The sequence below is a fragment of the Xenopus tropicalis genome, chromosome 7 (genome assembly GCF_000004195.4).
Source record: "Xenopus tropicalis strain Nigerian chromosome 7, UCB_Xtro_10.0, whole genome shotgun sequence".
NCBI classification, from domain to species: domain Eukaryota; kingdom Metazoa; phylum Chordata; class Amphibia; order Anura; family Pipidae; genus Xenopus; species Xenopus tropicalis.
Genome location: NC_030683.2, coordinates 16067664 through 16087822, shown reverse-complemented (window position 1 = coordinate 16087822; position 20159 = coordinate 16067664). Strand labels below are relative to the sequence as shown.

At 41.9% G+C, this 20159-nt stretch overlaps 1 protein-coding gene across 1 annotated transcript in view; it reads right to left on the bottom strand.

Moving 5' to 3' along the window:
* phyhipl (phytanoyl-CoA 2-hydroxylase interacting protein-like) overlaps window positions 1-19686 on the bottom strand; it is a 75462-nt gene extending 55776 nt beyond the window's left edge. Inside the window, exon 1 of the mRNA NM_001078853.1 lies at window positions 19155-19686. Within this exon, the coding sequence (NP_001072321.1) occupies window positions 19155-19260 (106 nt within the window). The 5' untranslated portion in view covers window positions 19261-19686. The remainder of the gene's footprint in view (window positions 1-19154) is intronic.
* Between the last annotated feature and the right edge of the window lie 473 nt (window positions 19687-20159).

Below are 20159 nucleotides of genomic sequence, written 5' to 3'. Positions count from 1 at the left end.
CCCTAGGCTCAGACCTACATCTCATATACACACCCTAGGCTCAGACCTACATCTCATACACACCCTAGTCTTAGACCTACATCTCATATACACACCCTAGGCTCGGACCTACATCTCATATACACACCCTAGGCTCAGACCTACATCTCATATACACACCCTAGGCTCAGACCTACATCTCATATACACACCCTAGGCTCAGACCTACATCTCATACACACCCTAGTCTTAGACCTACATCTCATATACACACCCTAGGCTCAGACCTACATCTCATATACACACCCTAGGCTCAGACCTACATCTCATATACACACCCTAGGCTCAGACCTACATCTCATACACACCCTAGGCTTAGACCTACATCTCATATACATCCGAGGCTCAGACCTACATCACAGATATACACACCCTAGGCTCAGACCTACATCTAATACACACACCCTAGGCTCGGACCTACATCTCATATACACACCCTAGGCTCAGACCTACATCTCATATACACACCCTAGGCTCAGACCTACATCTCATACACACCCTAGTCTTAGACCTACATCTCATATACACACCCTAGGCTCGGACCTACATCTCATATACACACCCTAGGCTCAGACCTACATCTCATATACACACCCTAGGCTCAGACCTACATCTCATATACACACCCTAGGCTCAGACCTACATCTCATACACACCCTAGTCTTAGACCTACATCTCATATACACACCCTAGGCTCAGACCTACATCTCATATACACACCCTAGGCTCGGACCTACATCTCACCCTAGGATGAGCCAAGCTATGTTACATCACAAAGGGCCCCAGTACATCTTAACTTAGCTTCTGATTTCTAACGACACCTCTCTCCCCACTTTGGGTGCTGGGTATTCATTAAGTACCCTACACCCTGACTTGGAGGAGTTGGGTCTTGGTGGAGAGACCAAGAATGTAAGTTATGTCCAGGGGTTTTATCTCATGTGACATTGGGCTGCTACCTATGCAGAACTTGCGTAGTATACCTAATAATACAAAAACAACTCAAGTTCATTAGGGACATTAGTTGCCCTTCACTCACATTGAGCCAAAGACAGGCAGTTTCTCGTTTGTTTTAGCACAGGGTCATTTAATGAATAACTATTTCCTTTTTCTCTGGTTCTAAGACAATATACGTCATCTAGGCAACAGAAGGCAGTGTACAAAGTGCAAAATGCAGGCTGCAATCAGCTATTTTTTGCACTTTGCACACTGCCTTCATCTATTTCTGCAGGTCTGTGGGCTCCATTTTGGAGTGTGGAGACTGCTACTCCCACTGGGGCTACCACTCCAGGGTCCCCCCACACCCCCCCAGTGGCCCCCGCTGCCTGTACAGCTAAGGATATGTTGTAAATACCAGTAAATGTTCTTTATAATCAAGCAGCAGCCTAGGAACAGGCATCGGAACGTAGCCGGATTTCAGTAATTTCTTGGCATCCGACCATTGGGATCCTTGTTCCAGTAAATAACTGCAGAGCTGGTGTGAGTTTTGGGCTCAAGTTAATTATGGTTCATAATAAAACTTGACCCAATTAAAAATGATAATAGCTAAAAATACTGTCATTTTCTCCTGTATTAGGGTCGATGTCCTCTCTCGCTTGGTCCATTATAATTTCTCCAGCCTCCCACAGGAAATCTTAAGATCTCTATTACTAATGTACTACTGTAATATATACAGTGTTACCCAGTGTGTAACTATGGTGCTGGGCCCCTACTCAAAAATGAATCTTCAGAGGGGCCCAGTACACACAGCCAACCCTACCTGGGCCCACACCCACACCCTGGCCCTTCTTGCCCACACAAGTCCCACACAATCTGAGCGGACAATCCTATATTGCCTGTCCCGCCTCTATTTTATCCAATCCCGACCCTTGATTAATAATAAATTGGCCCCTAAACAAATTAAAAAAAATGGAACCAAAAATGTGCCTTTTATTTCACTAAAGCACATTTAGCATTGTGTGTGTTGTTTGTGTGTCTGTAGCCATTTTGTTTAGTAAAGTAGTACAGGTATAGGACCCGTTATCCAGAATGCTCGTGACCTGGGGTTTTCCAGATAAGGGATCTTTCTGTAATTTGGATCTGCATACCTTAAGTCTACTAAAAATCAATAAAACCTGAATTAAACCCAATACGATTGTCTTGCCACTAATAAAGATTAATTATATCTTAGTTGGGATCAAGTACAGGTACTGTTTTATTATTACAGAGAAAAGGGAATCATTTAACCATGAAATAAGTCCAATAGGGCTGTTCTGCCCCCAATAAGGGGTAATTATATCTTAGTTGGGATCAAGTACAGGTACTGTTTTATTATTACAGAGAAAAGGGAATCATTTAACCATGAAATAAACCCAATAGGGCTGTTCTGCCCCCAATAAGGGGTAATTATATCTTAGTTGGGATCAAGTACAGGTACTGTTTTATTATTACAGAGAAAAGGGAATCATTTAACCATGAAATAAACCCAATAGGGCTGTTCTGCCCCCAATAAGGGGTAATTATATCTTAGTTGGGATCAAGTACAGGTACTGTTTTATTATTACAGAGAAAAGGGAATCATTTAACCATGAAATAAACCCAATAGGGCTGTTCTGCCCCAATAAGGGGTAATTATATCTTAGTTGGGATCAAGTACAGGTACTGTTTTATTATTACAGAGAAAAGGGAATCATTTAACCATGAAATAAACCCAATAGGGCTGTTCTGCCCCCAATAAGGGGTAATTATATCTTAGTTGGGATCAAGTACAGGTACTGTTTTATTATTACAGAGAAAAGGGAATCATTTAACCATTAAATAAACCCAATAGGGCTGTTCTGCCCCCAATAAGGGGTAATTATATCTTAGTTGGGATCAAGTACAGGTACTGTTTTATTATTACAGAGAAAAGGGAATCATTTAACCATTAAATAAACCCAATAGGGCTGTTCTGCCCCAATAAGGGGTAATTATATCTTAGTTGGGATCAAATACAGGTACTGTCTTATTTTTGAGAGAAAAGGGAAATCAATTTTAAAAATCTGAATTATTTGATTAGAATGGAGTCTATGGGAGATGGCCTTTCTGTAACTCTGAGCTTTCTGGATAACAGGTTCCCGGATAATGGATCCCATACCTGTACATGTGTTATAAGCCATAATGTGTGGGTGTTTATTTACTTGACATATTAGTGTAATTTCTGAACTTAATAGCGCCATTATCACTACATCCTCATTCAGGCCAACAATTGGGTCACAAATGGGGTCAATGTAGAGCTTTGGCCAAGTATTGATGGGACTGAGAAAACAGAGAGCCTGTATCACATATTGATTTGGGAATAAATACATATGGGCCTGGACAGTAGACAATAGAACAGAGGTGGTCAAGAAAACCCCAATCTGACCAAGTACATCCATATTAAGTTTTACCCAATAGAACATCTTCTAGAAGGAACGCTCTCCTCAATAACAACTTGTGCTGTAGGACTCAGCCCTCCTCAGTAAAATCAGTGCAGCCATTTTTCTTGCACTATTTCACAAAGTGCCTTATTTCTATACTTCAATGAGTAGATTCCCAAACCAAATAAACAGCCTTCCTACTCATGCCCCAGTGATAGATACTTCGGCATGTTACAGTATAGCCGTGTAACTATTTTATGGCTCTTCAGAAACGAATCCCAGTAGGCTCTGTTTGGAGGTCGGTTCCCAGGGGGTTCCTTACAGGCCTGTAGAAACGATAGCTACCGAATGATAAATGTTTCAACTGCAGGTTTTTTTCATGAAGGAACTCTGCTAAGTGCTCAGAAATAATATATACATTCATGGGCAGCCCTGGAGGCTACCATCTTAACATCGGTTGCATTAGTAGAAAAATAGAAAATCCACAGGCAAAAAAGTGATAGAGGAAAAATGAAAAGTTGTTGAGCAAATATTTTCTTTTTACTTCATTATCCTGTTTTCCTATGGACATAGATAGGATGTTGGGTGTCATTGTGAGCATGTAGGAGCCTTCAGGCAAGGGTTCTCTACAAATCTTCTCAACTCCTCAACCACCACTCAACCTGGCCACCCATTGGGCACCAACAATTGCTACTTTAGGTCCCTCTGGCAGGGCCAGTCCCACTGCAAAATATCCTCATTCTCTATGTGCAGCCACGGATGAGCAGTGAAGGTTGGCCACATACAATATAGGCTGTCCAATGACTTGGAATATAGTACTTTCCTCACCAACACAAACAGAAATTGTTCCATCAGATCACTATATATGGCTTTATGGCCGAAGACTCAGGATGAACTAAATGCATTTGGTCAACAGAAATTATGTCCTTGGTACTGCCCATACTGAGATAGGTGCCAAATCACCATAGTGCTTCACTCTTCTTGCCCATTGTTAAGTGGCTTTAAAGGAAAACTATACCCCCAAACATTATTATTATTACAGAGAAAAGGGAATCATTTAACCATTAAATAAACCCAATAGGGCTGTTCTGCCCCCAATAAGGGGTAATTATATCTTAGTTGGGATCAAGTACAGGTACTGTTTTATTATTACAGAGAAAAGGGAATCATTTAACCATGAAATAAACCCAATAGGGCTGTTCTGCCCCCAATAAGGGGTAATTATATCTTAGTTGGGATCAAGTACAGATACTGTTTTATTATTACAGAGAAAAGGGAATCATTTAACCATGAAATAAACCCAATAGGGCTGTTCTGTCCCCAATAAGGGGTAATTATATCTTAGTTGGGATCAAGTACAGGTACTGTTTTATTATTACAGAGAAAAGGGAATCATTTAACCATTAAATAAACCCAATAGGGCTGTTCTGCCCCCAATAAGGGGTAATTATATCTTAGTTGGGATCAAGTACAGGTACTGTTTTATTATTACAGAGAAAAGGGAATCATTTAACCATGAAATAAACCCAATAGGACTGTTCTGCCCCAATAAGGGGTAATTATATCTTAGTTGGGATCAAGTACAGGTACTGTTTTATTATTACAGAGAAAAGGGAATCATTTAACCATTAAATAAACGCAATAGGACTGTTCTGCCCCCAATAAGGGGTAATTATATCTTAGTTGGGATCAAGTACAGGTACTGTTTTATTATTACAGAGAAAAGGGAATCATTTAACCATGAAATAAACCCAATAGGGCTGTTCTGCCCCAATAAGGGGTAATTATATCTTAGTTGGGATCAAGTACAGGTACTGTTTTATTATTACAGCGAAAAAGGAAATCAATTTTAAAATTCTGAATGATTTTATTAAAACGTCTATGGGAGATGGGCTTTCCATAATTCAGAGCTTTCTGGATAACGGGTTTCCGGATAAGGGGTCCGATACCTGTATGTGCTATTGGGTAATCCTAAATAGAAAATTGCCATTTTAAGAGTTAAGGACCATCCCCTGGGATCATAGGAGTCACAGTGCACACAAACAAGCCAAGGCACACATACATGCTAGGCCCCATCAGCCAATGAATGGACAGAGTTCTGCCTTTTACTCCCACACTACTTCCTGTTACAGTTAGAGCTGCATCACTTCCTGTCAGCTGATCTCTGAGGGAGCACACAGCCCATCACTAAATGGCGGCTCAAGGGAAAGGATGTAAAAGGGCAATATTTACTGATATATATATATGTAACAGTTTGGCGAGATTCTTTAATAGGTCACTTAACATAGTTGGTTAAGTATTCATTTTGGGGGTATAGTTTTCCTTTCCTTTTCCTTTTCCCCAGAGCAGTTCCTTTATACAGATAGAACATTGGGCTAATGCTGACATGATGTATGCTGATGTATTAACTTTATGTTTCTAATAAAACAATCCTAAGGTACAAAGTACATTGTGCAGGAATGCCACATTGGCCCAGACACTGCTGAGTCTAGAGAAACAGCCAGGTGTGTGACTTAGGGGCCTATTTATTATGCTGAGTAAAATAAACAGAGAAGTTTGCCCCCGAACACCAGATTTTACGACGTTATTTTACCGGAAGAAGAAAAAACATATAAAAATAATGCAGATTTCCCGCCGTTATTTACATTATTGTGTGCAAAATTGTTGTGAGCGTTCTCCCAGCAAGCTCTGATTGGTTCCAAGTTGTCCTTTAGCCACGCCCATTCCAACATGTCTACATCCAGGCACAAAGGGAGAGGCAAGCAGGCACCAAAAGCCGTGCAAGACACATTCTTTATTGTATGTTTAACGATATTTTTCTATTAAATATAACTGTCAGATTCATTCCTCGAAAACATTTTTATAATATTTTCGGTCACTAAAGCAATTTCCCATTCTTTGTTTAAGGAATTCACAGAAACGTCTCTCCTGTATTTCCCCTCAGTCCTTTCAGTTGTGGCTTTTGTATTGTATCCTAGCAATTCAGAGCTATTTGAACTCCGCCGGCCACGTGACGACAGGGATGTTTTATTAGAATGCAGAACACACGGGGAAGGCGCATCTTGGCCCCAATTCCCATTCAGCGCAATGACTGGCAACGCTGGGAGCGGATACCCGCTGCTTGTACTGGGGACACACTGTCACTTTAGATAAATGATTGAAGAGAATTCCCCCGAAAACTTTGTACCCCACAAATCTATGGAGCATGTTACACACACATTTGTGCAAAAACACTGGTTGTGGGCAGGCAGATGCCCCCATTCTACTCGCTAACTTCTGCCACATACAGATGCACAACTTTAGGGAACACTGGCAGATAGCTCTGTAATTACAAATGGGGCATGAAAATGGGCAGGCTGGGTGATTGAAAGGTGGATGGGGCTGGTAAATGGGCAAGGTTATATAGGCAGGGTTGGACTGGGGGGGTGCGGGGCCCCAAGGTGCCTCCTCCGGCCGCGTCCCCCGCCGCCGCCGCACACCCCTAACCCCCCTTCCGCAGGGGCATCTGTCCGACATCCTCCCCTGAACGCACGTATGTGAAACGCGTCAGGGGAGGATATTGGAGGCCAGAGGAAGCAGCAATAGGGTCAGGTCTGGACTGCTGGGGCCCGCCAAGGCCTGGGCCCACCAGTTATTTTCCCAGTGTCCCAGTGGCCCAGTCCGACCCAGGATTATAGGCAGAGTAGCGGTGGGCCCAGCACCGAGACAAGCCGGCCGGGCATCCCTAGCTAACCCAGCCAGATTGGCCTGCCCCCCCCCCCACTCCATGGGCGTGCATATATGTGCAAGTGAGTGAACACAAATGGGGGTTGCTGGGGCCGCTGGAGGGGGGTGATGTGGTGGGGTGGAAGGGTACAGAACTAGGGGTAAGTGAGAGGAGAGGCAGGTGCCTGCCTACCCCTAGATCCAGTCCTGTGTGGCCCCATCTGGGGTCAAACCACATGACCCCATAGGTAATGCTCCTCACTAGTCCTAGCGAAGTCCTTGTACCCCTATTATGTATAGCTGCTACTAATCCTTCAAAAAAGCTACTCCTCAGAGGGAAGATTTGGAAAAATAGTTTCTCAAACTACAACCACATGGGGCAATTCTTAGTGATCCACTCACAGATCTGGGAGATGCTTGGGCGACGCTGTGAAATGACCTGTGTGCCATTAACCTTAAAGAGATAGGCTCCTAGCCACACATTCCTGCTTATTAACATTAATAAAGTGAAAGTCCCATTTAAAAGAACTAAACGACTGCCCTGGTGTCTCACAGTAATTTCACCCCCCCCCCACACACATTTTTCCCTGACAAACAGGCAGTAAATTCCAGGACCTTTGATCCCCCCACAGTGGAATGTTGGGGTGCCGGCAGGTGGGGAAAGGTCTGTATGTGTCAGTACGGGCAAAGTTCCAGCCATAACACCGCTGTAACCATGAGACAAACAAGTAATATTCAATGTGAATGAACTTTCCCAAACAGCCCTATGAGCATCATGGAAATAAATCCAGTTTGCGCAGCCTATCCATCCACTTTCATTTACAGCCCAACTAATCTCTCCCCGTGTTGCCCATGAATATAAAAACCATAAATTTTCTTTTGCTTTTAATTTAAGCTTTTGTATGAATGGTTATTCTGTGAATAATAAAGCTTTTAAGACTTAATTTAGTTCTATAAGTGCTATAAAGCCTATCTAACATGAACTCCAGGCTCCCTTTCAGTTAGTCTGTAACATCACCCGAGACTGGCATGGTGGCAGTTTCTCTCCCTTCCTGCCTCCCAAACCCCCCACTCCTACACTGAACCTCCTCCCTTAGCTTCTCTTCTATCGCTAGTGCCCCCCCACTCGTCAACTAAATCAGGACCGGAGTTATAGGCATATGGGGCACGAGTCCTAGCACGCCCACATGTTGCCCCCTAGGCACATTCTCCCTGCCCCTAGTTCTGGCCCTGCCTGTCAGTGTTCTTTGGTTCAACCCCCTTTTGAGGCCCCACATTTGACTACGCTACCCCCTTTCTCCATAAAAAGTTTAAAAACATATGAAAACATATCCTTTTTTCAGACTTACTTCCATTATTACCTAGAATATCACCCAAAATCTTGCTCCCTTTGACCTTCAAGATGTGTTCTGAGGACTAGAACAGATCTAGAACAGATAATTGGTATTCTACCTAAATATTATTATTAACATTTATTTATAAAGCACCAACATATCCCGCAGCGCTGTACAATAAGTGGGTTTCATACATTGGACATACAGAGTAACATATAAAGCAACCAATAACTGATACAAGAGGTGAAGAGGGCCCTGCCCAAAAGAGCTTACAGTCTACAATATGTCTCTAAACAGCCTTAAGGCTATGTAACCCCAGCCAAGGTTTTTGAACCTTGCTAGGAGGGTAGCCACTTTCCTTAAGCCATGGGCCTAGGCAGCCACCAAAAGAGCCTCTAGTAAAATCTGTGGGACAGATATTTACATTATCCCAATTAGTCCCACCAAGAGGGTGCCAAAGGCAATTATAACCTTTCCACATAAGTGCATCTCTCCACTCCAGACAGATTTTTTACAATTCTGTAATTATTATCATGACTTTATATTATTATTATTACTACTGATATTCTGACAATTTTTGGAATTGGTATTCATTTTCTATTATTTGTGATTTTTGAATGATTTAGCAGCATTATAGTTTGAATTTCAGCAGCTATCATGTTGCTAGGGTCTAAATTAACCTAGCAACCATGCACTGATTTGAACGCGAGACTAGAATATGAATAGGATAGCAACAGAATGGAAAGATAAGTAATATAAAATGACAATAATATTGTTGTCTCACAGAGCAATCGTTTATGAGCTGCCGGGGTCAGTGACCCCCATTTGAATGCTGGAAAGAGAAGACGAAGGCAAAATAGTTCAAAAACTAATGAAGACCATTTAAAAAGTTAAGAATTGGCCATCCTATAACATATTAAAAGTTAATTTGAAGATGGCCGTGGATCAGCTTCTAAAGAAGTACTCCGGGCAAGTACAGCTTTCTCCGGCCTGGGGCAAAGGTAAGTGATTACCCTAACATTTGGCACCCCCCCCCCCCCCCCGTTATTAACACCTTCCTGCTCGTTTAAGGAACATTTAGGGAGCAGAGTAAGTGACATGTTGACAACAGTGTACCGATTGTACTAGGGAGACATTTACACACATAACACAAACTTCCTATCATAAAGCGACTCCGAGTCTGGCAGCCTGTCGGCAGGAAATGTGTAAAAAGCTACAAGAGAGCTCGTAGGTCAGATCAACAGCTTTGCTCTGCCAATCAGCACTGCCGGAAGGTGCCGCGTGTTGGAAATTGTTGCGCTTGTCAAAAGCATGTCAAAAATAAATACTGAATAGTGTTACAGGTATCGGACCCCTTATCTGGAAACCCATTATCCAGAAAGATACGAATTATGGAAACACCATCTCCCATAGACTCCATTTTAATCAAATAATTCACATTTTTAAAAATGATTCCCTTTTCTCTGTAATAATAAAACAGTACCTGTACTTGATCTCAACTAAGATATAATTACCCCTTATTGGGGGCAGAACAGCCCTATTGGGTTTATTTAATGGTTAAATGATTCCCTTTTCTCTGTAATAATAAAACAGTACCTGTACTTGATCCCAACTAAGATATAATTACCCCTTATTGGGGGCAGAACAATCCTATTGGGTTTATTAAATGGTTAAATGATTCCCTTTTCTCTGTAATAATAAAACAGTACCTGTACTTGATCCCAACTAAGATATAATTACCCCTTATTGGGGGCAGAACAGCCCTATTGGGTTTATTTAATGGTTAAATGATTCCCTTTTCTCTGTAATAATAAAACAGTACCTGTACTTGATCCCAACTAAGACATAATTACCCCTTATTGGGGGCAGAACAGCCCTATTGGGTTTATTTAATGGTTAAATGATTCCCTTTTCTCTGTAATAATAAAACAGTACCTGTACTTGATCCCAACTAAGATATAATTACCCCTTATTGGGGGCAGAACAGCCCTATTGGGTTTATTTCATGGTTAAATGATTCCCTTTTCTCTGTAATAATAAAACAGTACCTGTACTTGATCCCAACTAAGATATAATTACCCCTTATTGGGGCAGAACAGCCCTATTGGGTTTATTTCATGGTTAAATGATTCCCTTTTCTCTGTAATAATAAAACAGTACCTGTACTTGATCCCAACTAAGATATAATTACCCCTTATTGGAGCTAAAACAATCCTATTGAGTTTAATTACTGTTTAAATTTTTTTGTTAGCAGAGTTAAGGTAGGAGATCCGAATTACAGAAAGACCCCTTATCCGGAATACCCCAGGTCCCAAGCATTCTGGATAACGGGTCACATACCTGTATTTAAAGAAACTGACGTAAGGTTAGTAACCCCAATAGTCCGGTAGTGAACTCCCAACATCCTCTGCTGACCACAGACAACTGTAGTGAAGTTGCCTTGGCCTTGTAACTCAGTGGCCTTGCACCACCAGTGACTAAACTGACTCAGCCAATCGTGTTTGAGAGTAAAAATGAACACGGTTCGGGGGGGGGGCCCAAAAAAGAGATTTCACTCAGGGACCCTGTAATGTGTTTTTCAGGCCACCGGCGGCCACAGCTGAGCTCCTGACTGGAAACTTCTCCAAAAAGGTAACGACTTTGTCGCGCTCGGCTGAGCACAATGAAATAGGCTCCCGCGTTCTAAACCAAAACAATTAACGGAGAAGCCGTTGTTTATTAACCTTCATAATTAGAAACGGTGGCCCAGGATTCCTGCGGCTGATTAGGTTTATTATAGTTGCCGTATTCATAATGCAACCATTTAAATGCAGCTTTTATATGCTCTGAGCCATTATTTTATTCTTTTTATGTCTGCCCTTTACATTTCCCAATCATTTTCATTATTATTATATCATCTTTCAACCAATCTCCAAGCAGACAGACAAAGTATTATTTTGTTACTGTGCTCAGCTTAGCTCGCTGGGTGTCTGGGTGGCTTCTCTTAAACGGAAACACTTCAGTGACTTCTAAATAGCAATAGGGATAATAGAGTTCAAGGACAAACGGACAGTGCAGGACATACTGTACATAGGGCAGGAGCACTAGGGCTCAGGGCAAAACATCAACAGAATCAACATCTTGGGCAAGCCTATTTATCTAAAGGGAAAAGGACCATAAGTCTAATTTTTGACCTTGGGCGTAGTCTTTGCACACACTGACTGGTACAGGTATGGGACCTGTTATCCAGAATGCTTGGGACCAGGGGTTTTCCGCATCCCAACAGACTTGTTTTGTCTCCAGTAAGGATTAATTATATCTTAGTTGGGATCAAGTACAGGTACTGTTTTATTATTACAGAGAAAAGAGAATCATTTAACCATGAAATAAACCCAATAGGGCTGTTCTGCCCCAATAAGGGGTAATTATATCTTAGTTGGGATCAAGTACAGGTACTGTTTTATTATTACAGAGAAAAGGGAATCATTTAACCATGAAATAAACCCAATAGGGCTGTTCTGCCCCCAATAAGGGGTAATTATATCTTAGTTGGGATCAAGTACAGGTACTGTTTTATTATTACAGAGAAAAGGGAATCATTTAACCATGAAATAAACCCAATAGGGCTGTTCTGCCCCCAATAAGGGGTAATTATATCTTAGTTGGGATCAAGTACAGGTACTGTTTTATTATTACAGAGAAAAGGGAATCATTTAACCATTAAATAAACCCAATAGAGCTGTTCTGCCCCAATAAGGGGTAATTATATCTTAGTTGGGATCAAGTACAGGTACTGTTTTATTATTACAGAGAAAAGGGAATCATTTAACCATTAAATAAACCCAATAGGGCTGTTCTGCCCCCAATAAGGGGTAATTATATCTTAGTTGGGATCAAGTACAGGTACTGTTTTATTATTACAGAGAAAAGGGAATCATTTAACCATTAAATAAACCCAATAGGGCTGTTCTGCCCCCAATAAGGGGTAATTAAATCTTAGTTGGGATCAAGTACAGGTACTGTTTTATTATTACAGAGAAAAAGGGAATCATTTCTCTATGGGAGAAGGCCTTTCCATAATTTGGGTTTCTTCTCTAGACACACTAGGGCTTATTTCTGAACTCAAATACAGCACATACAGCAAATAATTTTGAAATTTCCCATGGGGCTAGCCATATTCTCTATTTCCCAGGGTGCCACAGCCATGTGACCTGTGCTCTGATAAACTCCAGTCACACTTTACTGCTGCGCTGCAAGTTGGAGTGATATCCCCTCCCCCCCCAGCAGCCGATCAGCAGAACAATGGGAAGGGAGCAAGATAGCAGCTCCCAGTAGGTATCAGAATAGCACTCAGTAGTAAGAAATCCAAGTCCAGCTTGGGACTCCTCCAGTTACATGGGAGTAGGAGAAACAATAGGTTAGCTGAAAACTGTGAAATAAAATCCCTTCCCAGCTCCATGTACACTGCCATCTTGGATTTCTAAGCCAGCCCTACACAATGAAGCCGTCGGAGGAATTACCAAAGCCAAGAGCGTATGGTAAGTCTCAGTGTACGTAGGGCTGATTCCATATGAGGCAGAAGAAGTTTACATGACCTTCACGCCTCATCCTAACAATATTTAATTTCCTATGTCTAATTAATAAACGAAGGAACACCCACAGGCACGATAAAACAGGGGTAATTTATGAACCTTTGGTATCTTGTTACCGAGCAGTAACGATATTAACTATTAATTAATTTTCTGTGCTGGAACGGTTTGTCTCAGTCTGAAGGTTCTTGTTCAAAAAGAGTTTAAATCCTTCAACAAAATTACTGAGATGACAACATTTTCGGGAAGGAAATGATGGACGTTAATGAGAAACAGAATGTTGATATAAAAACAACACTGTTAATTATTAATCTAAAAATATTTAGCATTTCAAATGTTGGGGAGTGATTATAATATGCACCCACCATTCACAGTATTGATATAAACACAGGTATTATTAGAGATCATTCATCCTCACCTGAAATCACCTTGGAGTTCAGTGACCTGAGGAAGGACACTTGCCCATAAGTCAAGGCCTTCTGATTATATCTTTAATATGTATGGTATTAAATAACCCAGGTATTAAATTGCTGTCTTGTATAAAAAAGGGAAATGAAAACATAATTTTGCCCCTTTATGGATCCCTGGTAAGGCCTCACCTTGAGTATGGGGGCAGTTTTGGGCTCCAGTCCTTAAGAAGGATATTAATGAGCTGGAGAGAGTGCAGAGTCTGCAACTAAACTGGTAAAGGGAATGGAAGGGTTAAACTATGAGGTGAGACTGTCAGGGTTGGGGTTGTTTTCTCTGGAAAAGAGGCGCTTGCGAGGGGACATGATTACTCTGTACAAGTACATTAGAGGGGATTATAGGCAGATGGGGGGGGGGTCTTTATTCCTATAAAAACAATCAACGCACCAGAGGCCCCCCCTTTAGATTAGAGGAACGGAGCTTCCATTTGAAGCAGCGTAGGGGGTTCCTCACGGTGAGGGCAGTGAGGTTATGGAATGCCCTTCCTAGAGATGGGGTAATGGCAGATTCTGTTAATGCCTATAAGAGGAGCCTAGATGAGTTCTTGAACAAGCAGAGTATCCAAGGCTATTGTGATACTAATATCTACAGTTAGTACTAGTGGTTGTATATATAGTTTATGTATGTGAGTGTATAGATTGGTAAGTATAGGTTTGTAGGTGCTGGGTTTACTTGGAAGAGTTGAACTTGATGGACTCTGGTCTTTTTTCAGCCCTATGTAACTATGCAACTCAAGGGAATAGTGAGAGAAGAAAGCTCCATGGTGAGGGGAAGAACCACGGAGTTGGAGATTAAAAAGGTTCAAAGTGAAACATGGAGGGTTATAAAAGGCTAAGGGCAAGGTTTCCCAAGGCAAACCCTGCCCTTGATTGCCCCCGTAATGTGGTGATGAGTGAGGGGGTGAACTCCTAAATCCCATGCCTCCCATGGATCATCACCATGAGTGCAAAAATTGCAGCCGCTCCCTAAGGCAGATGGTGTTACAGAGCCCAATCCAAGGGTACACAGGTAGAAAATGAAAGTTTTTGCCCCCCCCCCCCCCACACGGTTGCACTCTTCTGCCTGCCCCTAGATTTTGTCCTTTTCTTCTAAACCACCTACTGAAGACCATGCCCTGTTCTGCCCAGACCCTACTTGTTCCACCCACGTCCTGCTCCAGCTCCGGTATAAATACTGGTGACTCCCAAAACCTCTGTGTGGGTTGAAAAATCTATACTAAGCATAATTTATAGAGGGAATTATGTACCCCTTATTGTATTGCATAAGGATATGGAAAATGCCCATTTTATATATATATATATATATATATATATATATATATATATGTATATCTAGTATATCTAGAGCAACTAGACTTGCTGAGTAATTATTACTCAGCAACTCCAACTTGTCTAGATTAACTTATACAAGATATACCATTTTTATAGAGGATAGAGAACTAAGAAGTGACTTCTAATAACACTGAGACAATTCAGAGGATAGGCAAAGAGTCAGTACTAACAGTAACATTGAAAATTATACCCCCCCATTGTAAATTGTTCCATGTTTAATACAGGTATGGGACCCATTATCCAGAATGCTTGGGACCTGTGGTTTTCCGGATAAGGGGTCTTTCCGTAATTCGTATCTCCTACCTTACGTTTGCTAAAGACATTATTTAATCAGTAATTAAACCCAATAGGATTGTTCTGCCCCCAATAAGGATTAATTATATCTTAGTTGGGATCAAGTACAGGTACTGTTTTATTATTACAGAGAAAAGGGAATCATTTAACCATGAAATAAACCCAATAGGGCTGTTCTGCCCCAATAAGGGGTAATTATATCTTAGTTGGGATCAAGTACAGGTACTGTTTTATTATTACAGAGAAAAGGGAATCATTTAACCATGAAATAAACCCAATAGGTCTGTTCTGCCCCAATAAGGGGTAATTATATCTTAGTTGGGATCAAGTACAGGTACTGTTTTATTATTACAGAGAAAAGGGAATCATTTAACCATTACATAAACCCAATAGGGCTGTTCTGCCCCCAATAAGGGGTAATTATATCTTAGTTGGGATCAAGTACAGGTACTATTTTATTATTACAGAGAAAAGGGAATCATTTAACCATTACATAAACCCAATAGGGCTGTTCTGCCCCCAATAAGGGGTAATTATATCTTAGTTGGGATCAAGTACAGGTACTGTTTTATTATTACAGAGAAAAGGGAATCATTTAACCATTAAATAAACCCAATAGGGCTGTTCTGCCCCAATAAGGGGTAATTATATCTTAGTTGGGATCAAGTACAGGTACTGTTTTATTATTACAGAGAAAAGGGAATCATTTAACCATGAAATAAACCCAATAGGGCTGTTCTGCCCCCAATAAGGGGTAATTATATCTTAGTTGGGATCAATTACATGGAACTGCTTTATTATTACAGAGAAAAGGGAAATCATTTTTAAAAATGTGAATTATTTGATTAAAATGGAGTCTATGGAAGATGGCCTTTCTGTAATTCGGAACTTTCTGGATAATGAGTTTCTGGATAATGTGTCTGATACCTGTTCCCTCACAATTTACAATAGGGGTTACATTCTTTTTTATGCATTTACTGTCAGTACTGACACTGTAACATACCTTGGTATCATCTGACTTTAGTCCTGCTCATGCAGTTTATTAACAGGAGTCAGCAAGTTCAGAATACTAACGTCTACTGTGCAACTAACACCGCATACTCGTGGGAATAACTATAGCATTGATCTCTAACGCGCCGCTGAATGTCTATTGTGGAACCGACTGCACAGCAAAATTAGGTCCAACAAATTATTCCCACCAACCCCAGTTTAAGTGACCTTCCTTTGTTTATAAATGGAACAATAAAGAATATTGATCAGTATTCGCTGTGCAGCTAAATACTGTACCTAGAGCCAATCATAAAAAATATTGTTTCCATTTTATAACCAGCAATCAATATGAAATTAGCAATAAAAGCATCAGTTACTGTAAAAAGATTGTGCTGATAGGGACCAATATAAACTCATTTCTCCATAGGTTGAATTAGGGTGATTTAAAAGGGGGCCCTTACACATTAAAGGTTCTTGGTATAATGACATACTATCGCACTGTGTAATAACATATATATTGGAAATCTAGGTTACACACACACAAGCGCTTACTTACACTTTTAGCCCCATGTGAAATCAAAGGCACAAAGTTTGCCCAGATGCAGTAGCCAACAGCAACCAATAAGATGCTTGAAACAAGTGACCAGTAAAGGCTGCCTTATCATTGGCTGCTTCTCATTGGCTCCAGGTGGCTAGACCTGGAGCAAAGTGACTTCTTTTATCCCCCCAAAGTGTGCCCAGTGGGAGGCTTATGCTTTATATGGGTGCCTGGCAAACGCAGTAGAAATACTGTTGCTTTGTCTTGAAAAAAGCCCCTTAATATAAAGTATAAGGAGCATTTGCAGCAGTTCATTTTCATTTGCATCAAGCTTTGGATTCAGTTTGTCTAAATACTAAGAATCTAACCAAATCCTGGGTTTATTCAGTGCATCTTAATATCTTATTTATTACTCTGTTGACGCTGCCCAACCTGTTACTGATCTGCCACTCCCATCATCCTATAGCAATCATGGCTGATGGGAAATGTAGTTCAACAGCGACTTCAGGTTTCATAACTCAAACATATCTGCAGGGTTAGAGTGTCCCTGATTATAGTAGCTAAGTGATAGATAAATGGTAGTTGATAGATATAGATGATAGATATATAGATAGATAGATAGATAGATAGATAGATAATACCCTATATATAGAGTCAGAGTATTTCTATAGGGTTAACGTATTCCTGATTATAAATAATAGATGATAGATAGATATATAGATAGATGATAGATAGATAGATAGATAGATAGATAGATAGATAGATAGATAGGCAGATGATAGATGAATAGTTAGATAGATAATACCCTATCTATAGGATTACAGTATTTCTATAGGGTTAAAGTATTTCTGGTTATATTAGATAAATGATAGATAGATAGATAGATAGATAGATGATAGATAGATAGGCAGATGATAGATAGATAGATAGATAGGCAGATGATAGATAGATACATACATAGATATATGATAGATAGATAGATAGATAGATAGATAGATGATAGATAGATAGGGTTAGAGTATTTTTATAGGGTTAAAGTATTCCTGGTTATATTAGATAAATGATAGATAGATATATAGATAGATACATAGATAAATAGATAGACAGATAGATAATACATCCCCTTGCACCAAAGTTATACATACTATAAAATCAATACAATCTGTAATACTATAAAGATCGCCCCCCCCCCCCCATTCCCTTACCTGCTAATTCCCCAATACTTGCAGCGTAACCCACTAACCAGCACTGACACACTATAAATGTGTTTCACAGGCGCTGCCACTATAGGTCACACACAGCACAACCACTGCTGCCATAATCCAGACCCCATTTGCAGAAATTTGGAATTTCCTTTTTATTTTATTTTTTTATTTTTCCATATGCAAAATGCCTTTCTGGAATATTTTTCTTTAAAACAAGGGGAATGTGGTGCAGTACATTATAAAGTTGTATTTTTTGCAGTAAAATCTCCCCCTTTGGGGGGCACACACTGAGCAAAGGGGAAAACTGAGTTGCATTTAGGCACCAACTCCCTGATTCCCCCCCAAAGAGCCCCCCTGAGACACCATGGAGACGTTGCATCAGAAATAATGCGCAAGGGGCAATAATGTCCAGTCTGGGGGCTCTCTGTCTGTTTGGGAACCACATAGATTCATAATATCAATTGCCCACAGCTATGAGACATGGTGAGCCCCCCAGCTCTTGTTCAGCCCCCCAGTTCAGTTGCCCTTTGCAGTAGCAGTAGGGGCTGCAGGTGGGTATACTCCCTGGCAGAAACGGAAAGAATCACTGAAATGATTTATTTTCCAGCTAATTTAATGGAGAGATAGGAGCGAGGTGTCAGCAACCCCATAGTAATCCCGCGTCTGCATTAATTATTGCACATTTACTATACAACACGTGTGAGCCAGGCGCAGTAGGAATATACTATTTAATTAGCCCCTCCTGCCCGTTCCTGCTCAACCCAGCTCCCATGTACAGCACTAACTGCATCTGTCCATGGTGCTGAAACCGCATTTACCATTCTAACCTACCCTCCCTTCCCCCAATCACACGCCCCCCTTGATATCGCCAATTACCTAGACTTTTTTTTTATTCCCCCCCCCCACACCCCACACGCTTAGTGATACGATTAATTCCCAGTCTGGGGTTTATAAAGACAAATGGAGCAGATGGCACCCTGTGTAGATTTCCATATAACAGAAAGCAGATCCTTAGTGCATATTATTAGCGCTGCTGCGCAAAGTTGTGAGCGCAAATGCCATGCGGGGGGAAGCAATGCTTTGCGCTGCGCTGTCTCAGACCAAATGCTGCAATGCAAATCATTCCCGGTGGCGCTGAGAACATGGGGGAATCAATGGCAGGCAGTGCGCCTTATGCAGCCTGGGCAAATGGAAGGGGGCTCGGTGCGCCCCCCTAAAGCTCCTTTGTTCGGCGCTGACAGGTTCTGCTATGGGCACAGGGCGGGTAACAATGGATATGGGGGGGATTAGAGATAAGGGGGGGCTTACCGTCCCTCTCACACAGCTGAATGTTCTCCAGGCTCAGGTTCTTGATCATTTCCTCACAGGGGCTGTTCGGGGTGCTGATGTGCTGACTCAGGCGTGGTACCTCCATGTTCTCCCCTTGTTGGAGCGGATTCCTTGGGTGCTGCTTGGGGATGGGAAATCGCTGTGTGTCCCCTTTTCTCCCTTCTGTAAAGTCTGTAAGTCCTGAGTCTCCCCCTGTACGTTGTGCCTCTCCCTTCAGCCTTGGCAGTAGCTCCCCCTGTCCCTGTATGTGAGTGCCACCTCCCCCTGCCTGTCTGTTCCCCAACTGTCACCCCCTTACTATCTCCTTGCCACTCCCCTCTGCTCCTTTTATTCTGGTTATGTCTCCCCTTGCTTGGCAGAGTCTCCCCCTTTTCTCCCTTGGCAGAGGCTCAGAGGTGCCTTGCAGTGCCTGGGTCTGGCTGGAAGAGGAGGAGGAGGAGCAGGGGGTGTCCAGGCAGCTCTCTCCTCTGTGGCAGCGTCACAAGCGCAGGCTGATCCCGGCGATTTAAAGGGGAAGCAAGGAGAAATCAAGTCGTAAAAATGTGAGCAGATCCCTCATGTGCTTCCCAGATCTCCTCATTCACACAGAGTGCGGCAGGCTGGGGGTGGGGGAGGCCAGACCCCCTGTTATGTAATGGCTTTAGCCTGTCTCTTTCTGTCTCTCACAGTCTCTCTCTGTCTCTCACTCACAGGCAGATCAGTCCCCGGCGACTTCAGGCAGCAGCAGCCACGATATTTCCATGGGGAGGTTTAATAAGGCAAATAGAGATGGGAAAGGAGCAGCAGCAGCAGCAGGGAGTTGCGACAGTGTATCAATCCGAGATCAAATGTCACTGTCACACCGGCTGCCTCTCTGACTTGGGGGCGGGGAATAGAGCTAAATCCTGCATGACCGTGACTGGGGGAGTAGTCAGGGCACCAAGCGACCTGTCACTCACAGCGGAGGCAGCTGCTGGGAACCTCTTGTTGTAGGGAGAGATGGAC